The sequence below is a fragment of the Squalius cephalus genome (assembly GCF_949319135.1).
Source record: "Squalius cephalus genome assembly, chromosome: 13".
In the NCBI taxonomy this organism is placed as follows: Eukaryota; Metazoa; Chordata; class Actinopteri; order Cypriniformes; family Leuciscidae; genus Squalius; species Squalius cephalus.
Window position 1 is genome coordinate 4,997,186 of NC_137134.1, and position 18,698 is coordinate 5,015,883.

Sequence of the window (18,698 nt, forward strand, 5' to 3'; positions counted from 1 at the left end):
CTGCAGAGCCCTCTGGTCCTGGGCCGTGCACATCCCATGGCAGTTTGTGATGTTTCCAGTCAGGTGATCACCACCATTTGCTGATGTAACGTGTCAATTAAGATAAAATTAATAAAATTAAGAAATGAGAATGTGTCTGTACACCTAGCCTGTGTGTCTTAATCAGCATAAGCATTCCACTTTTGTTTGCTTTCAGTCCCTCTGACTGCAGCTCAATATATCATTTGGACAGTGCAATGACAGATATCACAAGAGATGATGGAGAAGTGAACTGTGCATCACATGAACTTTATCTGAAAAATGTATGTAAAAGTAGAATTCCATAAATTATATTCCATAAATATTATCAAAACTTTAGGTGTTCTCATAGTGTGGTCTTGTATCAAATAATGATGGCAGTTGTTAAGTATAGGCTATTCTGCTTATCATTACCAATATGCCTAGCCTAATTGCTGACAGCAACTAGCCTTTATAATCAATCTGGAATGTAAACAAAACATTTCAAGGAACACATTTCAAAGAAGACTATTATACTTGAATGAATATGAGGAATATGAATGAATAAGACTATTATACTTGAATGAATATGACAAAATTCATCAGGGTCAATGATAGACCCACCATTCTCCGAAGCACAGATCGCGCCATTTACGTTAAAAAATATACTACGCGTCTATGTCAGCTTAAGCGCGAATGCATGTTTAAAATACATAAATGTAAAGAATGATTTTCATGACAACTAAATATATGGTATAAATATTAAAGAATGCTCTGTGCAAAACAACACTATTTAATTATTATTTACCGCATATATTTTGTTTTGACAATAGCCTATAGTCGATGTCCTACATTATCAGATATGGTCAGGAATTTACGTCAATTTAAAAAAAAAATGTATGTTATTATTGCTCATTAAAACCATCCTTGATTTAACCTAAGCCGAGCCATTTCCAGAAATGGTCCAGATCATACAGCCGGAGCCGGTTTTTATGGTGAACATGGGCCGCACTGCCCAAAGTGCAGGGATGAGATGTTCCAAGAATTTTTTTTTTGTTGAAATTACAGGGATGGGGGAGATTGTCAATGTTTTGAAGGACACTATAAGTTCGGGGATTGTTTTAGTTAGTTTTTAATTTTAGGTTTAGGCTTTAGGCTTTATTTTATGGTTAAGTTTGGTTAGGCTATGTTCATCTGTTATGTTATTTTATGCAATACAATCAACATGAGTAGAAAGAGCTCATTTTGGTGAGTAGGCTAATGCTTAAGCAGCAGTGCTAAGAAACGTGATTTGTGAAAGCACAGTTATAATGAAAATAATGGAAAGTGTTTTAATTGCAGAACATAAATGAATATCTCCATGCAGTAGCTCGCACACAGCAGACACAGTGCGACACCTACTGGTCTGTTTTTGTAATCGTTTTGAACTGAAATAAAATCAGAATCATCCTCATTCCCTAGTTATTTATTTATTTATTTTTTATGTTAAAAATTATTTTAATAAGGGCATTTGTCTGGTTGGGCAAGTACACTTCTCTTTCACGTGTCCCTCCTTGACTGGTTTTCCCTGAGGAGAATTACGTTGTTGAAAACGAAAGTAAAAGAGTGACGCACGTTCATTGCGTTTTACCGTGATGACTTTATTAAACTTAACACATTATAATGATTTATCTGTGTTGTTATTACTTAGCCCGCCCGACCCGCGGATTATGATGATCTGCAGCGCTATCGGCAAACTAAACGGTTTGCATTGCATTGGGTGTCTCTGCCGACCTCTTGTGGACAAAAGTAGTATAACATGGCATTTCATGACTATTGCCACTAGATGAAGCAAATTAACATTTCTTACTCATGTTAATTTTTCATCTCTGTTTTTTTTGTGTTTATTTAAAATAAGACAAATCTGATATTATTTTAATCTTAGCAAAACGGGTGATGTTCTGTGAAGGGAAAAGATATCTCCTATGGGCTCAAAGCCTGTTCCCCAATGGTCTCTGTTGAAGCCTTTGCAAGAGGCATATATACAAGTTTTGGGTCCCAGCAAGTTTTCACCAAGGTGGTAGGACCCAGCGATCCATTGCACCACTTTGCATACCTTGTTTATTCGTGAAGCCTGCCTTCCAGATAATCAATATGCACTTGCTTTGCAATTCATCCATTGGGTTATTATGGAATCAAACTAATCAAGAGTTCTAGACTTTGACGGGTTCTTCTTATTTGTTTTCATGTTGCTGTCCTCATTATTGCTGTATGAGATTTTTATAGACAACTATGCCTAGGGTCTTGAAGTTCTGTCACACCACATGTAGCCACTTACATGTATCCCAGATAGCATGTAATCATTGAGACAATGTTGAGTCAGTGTTGATGCGTTAACACTAGTTACAAAGTAATGTTGTTTCTGCATCACACTTGCACCCTCAGTTAATGGTGAAGCAATGTTGAGATTTCAACGGTAGTAGTATTGATTCAACATTACAAAGTGATATTTTATCAACATCACTTTTGCACCCTCAGTTAATGTTGAAACTGTTGAACAAAAAATCAGTTGTAATGCTACTGAGTCAACATGACACTATAATTGATTCTACATCACCAATGCTGAATCAACTCTAAAATTAACAAAAATATTCTTTGGTAATATTGTTGAATCAACGTTACACTATGATGTTGAATCTACATCACTGCTGTTGAATCAACACTGAAATTAACAGAAATAATCTTTGGTAATATGGTTTGATCAATGTTACAATGTGATGTTGATTCTAAATACATTTTGTTGAAACACTGAAAATACAACTGAAAAGGAATGTCAAACAATGTTGCCATCTAATGTACCAAGTTAATGTTGAAACGACATTAATATTTCAATACTTCAACAACAATGTCCTGACCATTTCAAAATTTGGCAAAAACCTTTTAGAATATAAATGACACCTTTCTAGCAGTTGAGTCAATTTATTTTATTCAATCAATCAATGACAAAAATATATTAAAAGATCATTCTTTAAAAAAGAAAGGGGGAGAAATAGGACAAAAGTATTTCAACCTTTAAAAATAAAATTGGCTTCAGAAGTCTGATGTCATAACTACAGGTGGTCCAACAGTTCAGGTTTTTAAAAATCTGTCTTACATCAGACTACTGCCTCTTTTCCTCTGGGTTCTCTGAAATCTGAAAAAGAAGCATGATGTTACTCAAGAACAAGTCAATTCAGTTGCCATATACAGTCACATTCAAGAATGTTAACTTACTAAACACAATATGATTCACTTTTTAAAAAAGTTGCTGCACACAAAATAAGATATTTTAAAGAATGTTGGTGACCAGAAAGTTGACAGTGGCCATTGATTTCCATAGTAGAAAATAAATACCAACATTCTTCACTCTATCTTCTTTTGTGTGCAGCAGAAGAAAGAAATTCATACAGGAAAATTCATATTCATAAATGATGACATGCATTTAATTTCGGGCTGAACTATCCCTTTGAAGCTGCAGATTCACCATATGTAGACCTTAATCTCTTTAAATATCACAAAATAGCCATGTCAGTCACTTTCTTAATAAACACAAGATGTTTTTTGTTATTGTGTTTCAGTGAAAACAAGCTAGAATGGAAATCAGTTACATTTCTCAAATTTAATACAGATTCAGGAATATGAATGATTACCTGATTAAGCAGTGATAAGTCCCAGGTCAGGTGATTATGCTGTCGACAACAATGTCAGCATTATCAGGAGGGTGCTTCTTTTTTTTTTTAATTGTCCATCTTTGTTGGCCTTCATTCCTACTAAAGGAGCAATAATGTGCATGCAAGCACTGACGGATGCAAGACATGGGCTATGTTTGCAGTGTAACTTTCTTGCTCATGTTCATGTCTCCTGCACTTCAAGAAATGTGTTAAATGACGTTAGAACTTTAGTCAGGAAAGTCGTACTACAAATGCACATTGCTTTAGTAAAGCAATGTGCATTTTTTAAGAATGTAGATGCACCATTGTTTGAAACTGTGCTGGAGAAGTCATGTAAGTATGTCAGGTGCTTCAACAAACAAGACTTCTGTATAGGATGCACCTATGCTTTCTCTCTAATGAGGAAGCATTACACTACTGAGAAGTGCGCATGCAAAACCAAAATGGGCGTTTACCAATCAGTGGCCAATTTCAAACTACAATAATTGTTTTTCAACCATTTTTTAACAGACTTGCTAAAATCACGAAGGCCCACCCCTAAACCAAGCCCCCAGTGGATTAGAGCATATCGGGTAAAGCGGTTGAAAATGCCCATTGTGGTTTGAAAACGCCCCACTGATAGAGAAACACCCACTAGTGTTCTGCAGAGATACATGCCTGAATGATCTTGTGCTCATCAACTACAAATCACTGTTAGTTCAGTGTCACTGTCTCCACCCATGTGTGCTGTTGACTTTCGTCAAAATTTCAATGCTGATCCAACACACTTTAAACACTGAAATGTCAGTCTCAACCAAAATGATGGTTTGGATCAAAACTCAACATTGTATCAATGTCCCCATGCTGTCTGGGATGTTTACTTGGCATATGTAACTCTTCAGGTATTTACAACACCACTGGTCACTATGATAAAAGTGTGAAAATTAGAAGTGAAAAAAATAAGAAGTTGTTCAAGTTTTTATTTACTTCTTAATAACTTTAACAATAATTACATTTTAACATTCTACACATTCTAAATACAAAATAAATCTGCATTGCATGCAAAGATCAGTTAAAAAATCCTAATAGTCATTTCATGACTATTACCACTAGATGGCCGAGCAGTTTTTCTCAGTCGCTTTGGTACATAATCTCCTTCTGTGATTCATCAGCCACACAATAGTACATATTTGACCAATTGAACATATTTCTGGCCAAAGAGCCATCAATGGGTAACTCACTATTCATTCTCATAGACTCCTTCTGTGATTCATCAGCCACACAATAGTCCATATTTGACCTATTGAACATGTTTTTATCAAATGATCCTGGAACTTTAACTTTTTATACATCCTCATAATCTCCTTCTGATGTTACGTCATGCAGATTTTAGTCCAATTTTGACCTTTTGAGCATATTTATGGCCAAAGAGTCTTTAGGGTAAGACTATATACTCATAGTCATAGACTTTTTCTGATGTTACATCAACCACACAGTAGTGCATATTCGACCTAGAAAACATATTCCTGGCCAAAGAGTCATAAGTGTTACTTACCATGTTTTCTTATAGATTTCTTTTGATGTTTCATCAACCATATATTAGTCCATTTTTGACCAGTTTAACATATTTCTGGCTAAAGAGCCATCAATGGGTAACTCACCAGGGTTTTTCCTGGCTCAAAATGAGGCGGAGGTGGTAAAATCCTAATAATGTATTTTAATAATAAGGTAATTAAATTAGTATTTTTTGTAGATCATCATATAGCCTAATGTGTTTCCCACATTATTTTTGTGGCTTTGGGCTTTGGCACCTAGGGCAAATAAAAATCTCACTGTATAATATAGTATAAGACCTCATGTAAAAGTAGTATGTTTTGATCATGAAGAGACTATTAGAGAAATCACTAAGTTAGTTACTAAACACCTATGATTGTGAAGTTCTGTGCCCCTCTAAGAAGGACTTTTTTTTATTTTATTTTTTTAGAAACACCATGAGGAACCATTTTTTCAATTCATACAAGGTTTTAAACATTGACAGCCAAAATGACAAATTCAACAAAGATGAGGAGGTTTATTTATTTGAATTGTGGTTGAGACACGTTATTCTTTTAAAACATCACCATAGCTAATTGGCCAAAACTGTGTACAATAGTAAATTGCATAGAAATATTGTTCAGAAAAGAAGTTTCTCAGGTGTGGTGGGACATGGACATATAAATAAAAAGTATTGTCATTCATATATAATTTTTATAATATAAAACAATATACATAAAGTTATCTAATATCTACCTATCCTAAATTTGATCTAGACTGTTTAAATAATGATAAACAAAAACATCTGCCTCAACATATTTCTGTGTAAAATTTATTGAGGTTTTTTAAAGCATTCATTCATTCGAAAACTCGAAATTACTTTTATAGTAAGATGAAGTGTCTTAAAATTACATATTTTATTCATATTAATCTGTAAAAATGAGAATGTTAGACAAGAGAAACACATGGGATCAAGGACAAAATTAATACAGCAGGACAAATAAAATATTTAATATATTATTCAAATATTTTATTTATAAATACCTTTCCTTATTTTTTTGGTATACCCATCTACACCAGTGTGTTTTTGTGTACACTTGTTTACAAAAAGATTACATAGAATGATAACATTAATAAACTGATAAGATGTAGGCCTATTTTTTATGATTAATGATTAGTCATTATTATCAATTAATTTGACCACTGTTCTAAAGCATTGCTAGAGAAAACAACTGTTAATGCATCTGAAGCCTAACATTTATGACAACCTTTGATGAAGTAAAGGTTGTGTATCAAAAAGATTTTCAGACGGATCTAAATCTAAATGTAAATCTAAATGTTAAATCTAAATCTAAATGTTGAATCTAAATGTTTCGGGTGAAACTAAATATTTAACTAATATGCAAATTCAAAATGCTGGTTGGAAGGTTGGAAGTGCCAAAATAAAAGCTCGAGTAGATCAGTGTGTGTTCATAGCATGGTTTATAGTGTCAAATAACGAATAAAAACCATCTCATCCGGAAATGGACTCTTGGACATGGATTATCGTGATAATAACTACCTAAAATAATAAACACGTTTGGAGAAACTGTATTTGAAGAGTAGGCCAGTGTCACTTTTATGAAAAGTGCGGGACTTATGACCAGTAGCCATAATAGCCAGCCACGAGGGGGCTCACATTGACTGAATGTCATGTCATCACTCTGTCATCACGAAACTCTACAGTTTCTCCAAACGTGTTTATTATTTTAGGTAGATATTATCACGATAATCCATGTCCAAGAGTCCATTTAACATTTAGATTTAGATTTAGATTTAGATTTAACAATTTAGATTTAGCATTTAGATTTAACATTTAGGTGTAACATTTAATATTTAGACTTAACTTTTTAAAATATCTCTAAGTTGACAAATATTGTTGTAAATGTGCTAAAAAGTGAACATCAAAAATTCATACCAGTTTTTTAAACATTGTTTGAAGCTAAATGTGACAAAATGTTGCTGTTATTTTCACCGTGAGCCACTTTACAAACGGCGCCCCATAAATAGATGTATGGAATAAATGTATGTGTGGAATAGATGTATGGATGTATGGAATATGGATGTATGGAATAGATGTATGGATGTATGGAATATGGATGTATGGAATAGATGTATGGAATAGATGGATGGATGTATGGAATAGTATGGATGTTCAGTTTTATGAGATTCTAGTTCTCCCTCTCTCTGACACTCTTCTTTCCCCATCACTGTCTTCCTTGATCCATGTTTCCAAACAAAATCATTCTGAAGACATCCTGATTTACCAAAAGAAAAAAAGAAGAAGAAAAAATAGGACACCTGGGTTGGCTTTCCACTGAAATTGTAATTAGTTGTACGTGTTTGGAAAAAATATTATTATATTTCATTGTAAATATTCCGCAAAGATTTTATATTTCAATATAATTCATGCTGTCAGTATTATAAACACTCATTATAGACACTACATCAAAAAATGGAGAACAGAATCAAGTGCAGAATCCGTTACAGAAAAAAAGTATATTGTAACAAAGTAAACAAATTTTGCAATTACGTAAAAAAGTATAGTAATGACATCTTGCAGTAGTAAGGTGAATAAATTGTATACTGTATGCACTGCAAGTATAGTGTTGTACTGAATATTCTGTAGTATTGAATGTCTGTATATTCAGCACTTGCATATACTGTGACAATACAGTGACCCAACGGCAACAGCCAAAAAGGTTCGAGTATAAAACTCTACATGAAGAGCATGTTACAGTCACTCAGAAGAGTTCAAGGTCAGAGAGAGGTTTATTCTGCTTCAGCATCATGTCTTCATGTTGGTCCGGCCGAGGAGTTTCTCCACATCACGGACTCTGTCGTCTCTGCAGGCAAAGGGAAAACCCTGAAGAAGATCCAGCCTTGACAACGCTATACACACCTGCTCTTCCTCGTCCTCTTCCTCCTTGTTCACCGCCTCTTCCTCCTCTCCCTCCTCTCCCTCATATATTGTTTCTATCCATTGTTGGTATCAAAATTCAGTGCAACATTTTGAGTCAGTTATGGGACTCTGAACTGACTTGTGTTATGTATTACAGTAGGTTTGGTCACATCATTAGAAATAAGTGTGAACAATTTTGAGTCGTTGAGTGTAAACGATGACAACTGTGTTGTAGTTGTGTTTAACTTTAGCCTGCCTACATTTTGAAACATAAGTGTATCACAGAGTGAAATGTGTTTTAGTGAGTGAGAATGTATTTAGAGTTTTGCTAAAAGAGTGCATGAGATTTGCAAACAGTGTTTTAACTACCTGAACTTGTTTAATGTTTTACAGAAAGAGTGATTTATTCGACAAATTGGTTTAGGCTATTGAGAATTTGGTTCAGAGAACGGGGTTTAGTGTTTTAACTCTAATTTTCTGCCCAAAACCATTTTGTTTAATAAATACAAACTCTACATTTTGAAATGCTAAAAAGCTTTTTTCTACATATACTGACACAATATATCAAAACACAGCAAACCCAACTCAAAACTGAATAATTCTGTCAAAACATTAGCACTAGTTTTCTATCCAACATAAACCATATAGTCAATCATAGCGCAATGACTCAAAGTACTAACCATTGATTGCATTACAAAAACTGCATTACTTGTCATGTTTCAGTTACACCTGCAGACAATATGAAATCCATAGTTACAAAAAATATATCATTTTCCTTTTGTCATTCTACATTTTTGGTTGAGTGTTGAATGTGTGTATTTGTAACCCCTTTAGATAAAGGTGTTTCACAGACTCTTACTAAAAAATAAAAAATAAATAAAAAAGTAGTACCTACTATTCCCCACAGGAGGGCGAGTAAGGAAACAGCTATTTTACAAACGAGAGAGAGAGAGAGCAGAGGAAAAGACTGTTGATTCAGAGCGTAACTATTATAAAAGAGTGAAATAAGAGTGTAAGAAAAGAGTTTTTAAAGTTAGTTTCCCATTGAAATCCGGGGGAAACATTTTTCATACTTTTATTTCGAGGAACTCCGGTGAGTGTTTTGTTCCTCCATTGTTTTTCTGTAATCACTCAAATGTGTTCAATTAATTATTTATGGTAAGAAATCTGATTGATAACTAACAGACGATGAATAAATATTGAAATATGTTGTGACAGCGATAAAAGATAGTTTTCTCATAAAAACCAATAGGAGTTGTTTATGTGATGTTAAAGGGTTAGTTCACCCAAAAATGAAAATTTTGTCAGTAATTACTTACCCTCATGTTGTTCCAACCGCGTAAGACCTTCGTTCATCTTCGGAACACAAATTAAGATATTTTTGATTAAATCTGAGAGCTGATCACTTCTCCATAGGCTGCTAGGTGACCGAAACTTGCTGGCCCAGAAAAGTTATTAAAGAGATCGTTAATATAGTCCAAGTGACTACAGTGGCTTAATCTTAAGTATATCAAGCGACGAGAATACTTTTTGTGCGCAAAAACAAACAAAAATAACGACTTTATTCCACTATTCATTTCCTTCTCTCTGGGCCTCGTAGTGTTTTTGCGTAGCGCGACTGTGTTGCACGTCAACACGCATCACACACATGACCAGCTTCGGCCAATTGTGAGCCTACGTGGTGACGTGTAACACAGACGCGCGACGCAAAAACACTACGTGAACCAACTAGAGGCCCAGAGAGAAGGAAATGAATAGTGGAATAAAGTCGTTATTTTTGTTTGTTTTTGCGCACAAAAAGTATTCTCGTCGCTTGATATACTTAAGATTGAGCCACTGGAGTCACTTGGACTATATTAACAATCTCTTTAATAACTTTTCTGGGCCAGCAAGTTTCGGTCACCTAGAAGCCTATGGAGGAGTGATCAGCTCTCAGATTTCATCAAAAATATCTTAATTTATGTTCCGAAGATGAACGAAGGTCTTACGGGGTTGGAACAACATGAGGGTGAGTAATTACTGACAGAATTTTCATTTTTGGGTGAACTAACCCTTTAAAATCACATTCCAATTAATGTGCATCTGTTCATGCAAACGGAGCCATTTTGTGATAGTTTGATATTATTAATCAACTCTGGGGATATACTGTTGTATAATGTCTGGGGGAAAGCAGAGTATGTGATTATTTAATGACATTGTCTCAAACCTCTTTTTTCTTTACAACAGTTACATCATCATCACCGCTGAATGTCAACTAAACCCTGAGGAGCCACAGCACTGCACATTTCAGCCAATAATATCTCTCATGATTTCTGAAATGAGGTGACACGGCCCTTAAAATCATCAGTGTTTTGAAAACATATTGTGAAAACTTATACAATAAAAAGATGTCATGTTTGACTGTGTCTACACTGGACGCAACCGTTGTCCAAATGGATTTGCAATGATGGCTTTTCACGTCTAGTGTGGAAGGTTTCCAGCTGACGTTGGAAACCTTCCACACTAGACGTGAAAAGCCATCATTGCAAATCCATTTGTGCTAGTCACAAACATCAGTTTATTGGCGGGTTTGATGAGTCACTGTACCGCGTCCAGTGTAGACAGCATCACTGATTATAATAGGCTTGATTGTCTTTAGTCACCTCTGGTGTAGACATGCCTGAACCAGCTTGAGTAATAATGACAGATTGTGCCATGGATAATTCAGCTGTAAAGTCTATAAAACTGACCATCTAGACCAGAGATTCTCAACTCCGGCCCTCAAGATACACTTTTCCTGCAGTTTATCTCCAACCCTGTAACATTCTAGTGATCCTGAAGACACTGATTGGAGCTAAGCTCTGCAGGACAGTGGACGTCAATGGCCAGAGTTGAGAGCCCCTGATCTAAACAGATATGTAGATATATGCTCAAATATCTACAGCAGGGATGGGTAAACTTGGTCCTGTAGGGCCACTGAACCAGTTAACCAGTGTCTTCAGGATCACTAAAGCTACAGGCGGCTGAGTTCGATCAGGGCTGGACAGCGGCCCTCCAGGTCCGAGTTTGTCCATCCCTGATCTACAGTATGTCCCATCTAGGAGTTCAGATTTAAAATCTGTAATCTTTTTATTCCTTTCAAAGTGAAATATACTGTTTTATTTACTTGTTTAAGCTGCGGCACAATGAATATGTGTAGCCAAAAGAAATCTGCATTACCACAGCATCAGATGACAGCATTTCACTTTTTATTTACTAGTAAAATTGTCAAATTTAATCTTGAAACATTGAGCTAATCTCAAAACATTACTATTTATTCTCGTAAAAGGCCTACTATGAGATTATCTCCTAAAATGATGACTATTCCCAAAATCCTTGATTTGTTTTTAGCACTGAAACGCCATTATTCTAATCATATTACTAAATGCAAATAGTAAAATGCAAGTAACCATATCATTATGCATAGTTTGGATATCAAAATAAGCAGATGTATCAGTTTAGGGATTTGTACTAGTTGACATCAGTGACTAAGCATCCCATCAAACTCTACGGTTTTCTGGTGCATAATATCTTTGTAGAAAAAATAGTGGAAGGCAGCCTGATACTAGCCATGGAGATTGAAATGATCATGATATTTTGAGAAACTAGTCCTTTGCCATTCAGCCAAAAAATCATTGTCAGTTATTAATGAATCTCCATCAGTTTGTAGATTAGTGCTATTAAAGGGGTCATGAACTGCATTTCTTATTATTCTATTTTCCTGATGTGCACTTATAATGTTAGTAGGATTTTCACATCAAATACATTATAATTAAAACATCGTTTAAAAGTTAAAGGCCTAATTTTAGCCCTCTTATTTAAATGAGTGCCTCTTATGCCTTCAATGTAAAGTCCACTGCTATGACTGGATAACATATTTGCATATATAATAAGTATTATACATGTGGAACTCTTTTGAAAACTTTTAACTATGTTTTTACTTTTACAGCTTCTGAAATAAGTAATAACTAAAAGTGTTGATTATAGCATTATATTTAGATCTACTCCCATTGCAAAAGGTTGCTGTATTGTAGCCGATCACAGTCTGTTGAGCGCACAAATGCAACAATCTCACAAATGTCAACACGATTTCTGCACTTTCATGAAATATACAGAAAGTGCAGAAAGAGTGCAAACTATGTAAATGAGATTTATTATGCAGTGTTGACAAGCATCACTGATTATAACTGGAGTTTGGCGTTTCAGTCACTGGCTTGGTTGACTGGCGAGATAATGACTAAACAGAGAGAGTCTGAGATCAGAAATCACTGATAGATTAGACATTACAACTAACGTACATGTTGCTGCATTACTGTTGGGTCCAAATCTTTCCATAAAGTCTGTCCACAAAGCCTGCGTCAAAAGTTTTTAAATTCTGAAACATTTGCTCCACATGTTGTTATAGCACAATTATATGTCAAAAGATTTGATTTCTCAGTTCATGACCCCTTTAAAAGGTTCAAGACTTTTAATCAAATAATATATTGTTGATATTGATGATCGATGATGGTTTTTCTTGTTGGATGTACACTCACCTAAAGGATTATTAGGAACACCTGTTCAATTTCTCATTAATGCAATTATCTAATCAACCAATCACATGGCAGTTGCTTCAATGCATTTAGGGGTGTGGTCCTGGTCAAGACAATCTCCTGAACTCCAAACTGAATGTCAGAATGGGAAAGAAAGGTGATTTAAGCAATTTTGAGCGTGGCATGGTTGTTGGTGCCAGACGGGCCGGTCTGAGTATTTCACAATCTGCTCAGTTACTGGGATTTTCACGCACAACCATTTCTAGGGTTTACAAAGAATGGTGTGAAAAGGGAAAAACATCCAGTATGCGGCAGTCCTGTGGGCGAAAATGCCTTGTTGATGCTAGAGGTCAGAGGAGAATGGGCCGACTGATTCAAGCTGATAGAAGAGCAACTTTGACTGAAATAACCACTCATTACAACCGAGGTGTGCAGCAAAGCATTTGTGAAGCCACAACACGCACAACCTTGAGGCGGATGGGCTACAACAGCAGAAGACCCCACCGGGTACCACTCATCTCCACTACAAATAGGAAAAAGAGGCTACAATTTGCACAAGCTCACCAAAATTGGACAGTTGAAGACTGGAAAAATGTTGCCTGGTCTGATGAGTCTCGATTTCTGTTGAGACATTCAGATGGTAGAGTCAGAATTTGGCGTAAACAGAATGAGAACATGGATCCATCATGCCTTGTTACCACTGTGCAGGCTGGTGGTGGTGGTGTAATGGTGTGGGGGATGTTTTCTTGGCACACTTTAGGCCCCTTAGTGCCAATTGGGCATCGTTTAAATTAGGGTTGGGTGATGTCCCTAAATTGGCAGTTGACGATGTTAACAGTAAAACATTGCGATGGACGATGATATCGTCGGGGTCCTCTTAATGCTACGGAACAGAGCAACTGACCATCACGAACAGAGAGAGAGAGAGAGAGAATGCACATAGTAGCTACTTACATCTACTGTGTTTACGGGAATACTCGACTTGGCATTTTGAAAATTTTCTGTGTTTATTTGGCAGTTTAGGCGCGCAACCGAAGACAAAGCGCTTGTCCGTGTTGCGCTCGGAGCGTGCGCACAGCATCCGACTTAACGCGCTTTTAATATTTCTTTTCAATATAAAGCACATCCTGCTCTTTTCTTTCTCATTCATTCATGTTTTGTTATTAATAACTTTAAACAGAATCGTCAACTGAAATCCGCACGGATTATCAACAATACGACACATTTATAATATATAAGTGAAAAAGTGAAAGTACCAGCGGTCAGCGGGTGAAATGTTTCGAAATGTCTCTTTGCACAGCAAAGCACCCGTTTCAATAAAAGGATTTATTAAAGTTTATATAGCCTACTTTTACATTTTCGCTGCTGTTCTAAAATGATTTTCGCCATTACCTTAAACAAGCTGCAGCTGCTTGAATCCCAGTGCTGGAGCTGTAGGTTACCACAGAAACGTAAGCGGTTAGTTGATTGCTGTGGACCGGTGACTCGTGACACTCGCGAACAGCACTGAACACGCACTTTTGCCGGTACAAATTTGGGGGGGCGTGGCATCACGATGGTGGCTCTCCATCGTGATGTCGGTCAAATGGATATCGTCCATCGGCACAACCCTAGTTTAAATGCCACGGCCTACCTGAGCATTGTTTCTGACCATGTCCATCCCTTTATGGCCACCATGTACCCATCCTCTGATAGCTACTTCCAGCAGGATAATGCACCATGTCACAAAGCTCGAATCATTTCAAATTGGTTTCTTGAACATGACAACTGTACTAAAATGGCCCCCACAGTCACCAGATCTCAACCCAATAGAGCATCTTTGGGATGTGGTGGGACGGGAGCTTCGTGCCCTGGATGTGCATCCCACAAATCTCCATCAACTGCAAGATGCTATCCTATCAATATGGGCCAACATTTCTAAAGAATGCTTTCAGCACCTTGTTGAATCAATGCCACGTAGAATTAAGGCAGTTCTGAAGGCGAAAGGGGGTCAAACACAGTATTAGTATGGTGTTCCTAATAATCCTTTAGGTGAGTGTAAGTGTTCATTGCCTATTTGCCAGGGTGATATTTTGGAGTATTTGACTGTTTTGTGAACTATTTTGATGGGCGTTTGTCACAGCCACACTGAACTCTGATACTCTGTCCACACAGCCAACAGCACAAGTGCTCCTTATGCCAGGCATGGCCATTGGCCTCCTGAAGGAACGTTTCTGAGAAGATCAACTGCAGAAGAAAGAAAGAGACAGACAGAATTCATAGGTGCTTATTTCACATATGCATCTCAAGCTAAAGAATATATCATGTTCAGTTTTCCTTATTTTCTTTTATTGCATTTTCTTTTAGATGAAAGTGTTTTACCTCATCGCAGCCCAGGCAGCGAGGTCTGATGCTCTGGCAGTAATGGCGTCCGCACATCAGGGCTCCTTCCTTCCAAAAGTAAATGAGGTCCACCAGCGGCTCTCCACACTCGCAGCACATGAAGCAGGAGGGATGCCAGAGTCTGGTGTAGCCTGCCCTGTCCGCATACACCACAGGCCTGTCCTGAGCGGCCCGCTGTCCACAGCCACTGCAGTACTACGAGACACACGCACAGCGTAAACATCAGGTATGAAGGAGACAGGCTAACAAAGAAGGTCAAAATGGAGAATATAATACTAGTTATTTACTTACTAACACAGATGACCAAGAAAACGGTCACAGTTGATAAATGTCAGTTTATTTCATTAATTAGCTTTCACTTACAACACTGAATATTTTTACAGCAATTGTCTCCGATACAAAACGTGTTCACTCACTATAGCAAGTGGTCATCATTGTTGGTTACCAAATTTGTGCACACATGAAAGCCGTTAAAAACAGAAAGATTGTCGCCTGCACATAGGCTACCTTGTAAAATGCCCTTTAAGTGTTTTTTGCAAATGGAAGAAAAATAATGACAAATGTTTTTGAAACAAAAAAGCTTGTTGAATTGCACTACTTGAAAAACTATGCATTGCATTAACCCTGTTTGCATTTTAATGCATTGTATTTTTAGGTTTTGCATTTTTATGGGTTGAAATTCAACATGGTTGTATATTTAAGCTGTATATATTTCAATTCAAAAGATTTCACACATTTTTATTATTAAAAATTCAATAATCCATATTCACCTTTCAGATTTCACTTCCAAAATATTCATTCTGTTTAAAAATACAAGCTATAATAATCGACAGGCAATTTTCGGTCCATTTTATTTCGCTTTACTGATTCGCTTCCACAAATTCAGTGGTTCAAATTCGACAGAAAATTCAACATTTGACATCCGGGAACGGCAGGAATATTTGCTGTTAGTCTAGTTCAGGGGTTCCCAAACTTTTCCATTCCAGGACCCACCTAGACAAGAATAATCTATCTCAAGACCCACCAAAATATAAAATAATTTTAAAGCATGAATGTGGGGTGGGAGGCGTTAGTTCTCTTTGGAGCAGTTTTTTTCTTGTTATAGTATGAATGACAAGTTTAATTGCAATACAAACTTTTGGCACATTATCAAAAATTGAGAGCCTAACAGCCTAATGGCTGTTGAAATAATGTGAAGAATACTGAGTAGTTTTTGTCTGCTGCCTCTACTGATTTACCAGACATGGCAGAACAAATTTAAAGAAATGAAAAAAGATTAAGTAAGCTTAATCATAACCAAAGGTTTGATATGACAAAAATCAGAATATAAAAAATATAATAGACTAATAATTTTATTTGACAGTAGACCCATGACCTAGAATTTCAATAGTAATATTTATGCTGCGAGTGTTGTTAAACTCATTGCGTTGTTCAGCGCAGAAAACACTTTCGTGCTCGTGTGTGTACATGTGAAATACTTTTTATATATAGGCTATATTTTTTGCGTTGTAGCAAAATGCATGCAAGGGAACGCAAACAACGCACTCTTACGACGACCATATCTCTGAAAGACAACAGTGCTGTGTTGAACAGACGACAGAGAAATCAGTGCGATTTGTTTCATGCACGCGCTTGCGACATGTTGTGTTAACAATTTCAGCGTCTCAGAGCGGCGCGGTTATGTGCGCATTATTAACAAGAAGAAACTCGTTTACTCCAATCACTGCTCTGCATTCTGCATGAGATCGCATTACACCGGATAATTCAAATGTCACGAAAGGCTGATTCAGGTCTCCGCTGCGTTTCCCTAAAGCATCGGGAGCTAAGCTGATCGTAGAGATAAGTGGCAACGGTTTTACGATCTACTAAAGGCATACGACGCTTTTGGGAAACGCAGCGCCTTTCGTGACATTTGAATTCTCCTGTGTAATGCGATCTCATAGCGATTTCTATTTAACGTTGGTACATCGTGCAAAATGTTTGTGTGTGTGTGTCATTCATGAAACGTAAATTTAGCTGCAGCCAATAGTGACTGCGCGACCCACCTCTTCCCAATCTGCGACCCACAGTTTGAAAACCCCTGGTCTAGTTCACCAGCAGGGGGCGCAAGCGGCTGTTGACGAGCAACGGGTGAGAGAGTCATTCACTCATAAAAATGGGTTTACAGAAATGGAGCAAGCGGTAAGTGTTAGTGTGTGTGATGATTATCAGGACCAGTATATGGAAAAGCTGATAAAGACACAAAAGCTGTTTACACATTTAAGTCTTCACAGTTAGTTTTGCACATGTAAGCAGCTTTCTCTACCGTGAACGAGATTATGTTAATCCCCAGATGCTGATGTTCAGATAAAACGTTAAATCTGAGGTAGTAGACATATTTCTCTTGGTTGTTTAGTTTTCTTAACTTTATATCATGGCGCTGTGCTGCAGAACTGGGGATTCCCTCATAGATCATTCTCCAGGATTCCCCTGCGGTCAGGACACTTAAAGGAATAGTTCACCCAAAAATGAAAATTAGCCCATGATTGACTCACCCTGAAGCCATCCTAGGTGTTTATGACATTCTTCTTTAGACGAATACAATCGGAGTTATATTGAAAAAAAAGTCCTGGCTCTTCCAAGCCTTATAATGGGAGTCGATGGATATCTTTTTTTTGGAAGTCCATCCAACCCTATCCATCCGTGATAGGTTGTATTTTTAAACATAATGAATATTATGGAAGTGAAATCTGAATGGTGAATATGGATTATTGAATTTTTAATAATAAAAATGTGTGTGAAATGTTTTAAATTGAAATATTCAAAGCTTAAATATACAACCATGTTGAATTTCAGACCATAAAAATGCAAGACCTAAAAATACAATGCATTAAAATGCAAACAGGGTTAATGCAATGCATATATTTTTTTAGTGCAATTCAACAAGCTTTTTTGTTTCAAAAACATTTGTCATTATTTTACTTCCATATTTGCAAGTCTATCACTTTTATAACTTTACAACCTTTTCTTCTTCTGAAAAAAATTGGCATAAATGATAGCACATATTGTGTTGCTTATTGAGGAGAGGTGTACTGTATGACTGAAGGGATTGGGTATAATGTCAAAAATCCTATAGACATAGGAAAGTGATCAAATCTTTGCATCTGAAAGTCATCGGTTCACACCCGTCGCTATGGGCGGGCCATAGGGGGCCGGGCCCGCAACCCAAAAATGCTTGTGCATTGATCACTTGAGGCACAGATTAAAAAAATTACTTTAATTTTAATTTTATATTATCATAGTTGCTAATTTTGTGTTGCATTAATGTTGCATTCTTTATCATTAAACCATAAAAAATATAAAGGATCCATTTGCGATCCATTCCATTCTGAATAAACAAACAACGCGGTTTACATGCTTCGTCATTGTTGCATTATTCATTAAGATAATAATTAATAAATGCACGCACAATTATCCGTGAACTTGATAAATGTTGATAAATGTTTTACTATGCACAAACAAATGCCTTTCAACTTGTGTGTGCAAAATTCAGAATTAAATTAATGTGCAGCAATTTGTACAAATAGAGAGTCTACTATAGTAGGCCTACTATACGTGTTGTAGCCATTAAATAAGCCTGTTTAGTTT

The 18,698-nt window shown here is 36.5% G+C and overlaps 1 protein-coding gene across 1 annotated transcript in view; it reads right to left on the reverse strand.

The window, feature by feature from the left end:
- Nucleotides 1-11,284: 11,284 nt before the first annotated feature.
- lmcd1 (LIM and cysteine-rich domains 1) overlaps nucleotides 11,285-18,698 on the reverse strand; it is a 93,521-nt gene continuing 86,107 nt past the window's right edge. Inside the window, exons 5-6 of the mRNA XM_079889648.1 lie at nucleotides 15,051-15,266; nucleotides 11,285-14,915 (exon numbers count right to left, since the gene is read on the reverse strand). Coding sequence (XP_079745774.1) covers nucleotides 14,787-14,915; nucleotides 15,051-15,266 — 345 coding nt within the window. The 3' untranslated portion in view covers nucleotides 11,285-14,786. The remainder of the gene's footprint in view (nucleotides 14,916-15,050; nucleotides 15,267-18,698) is intronic.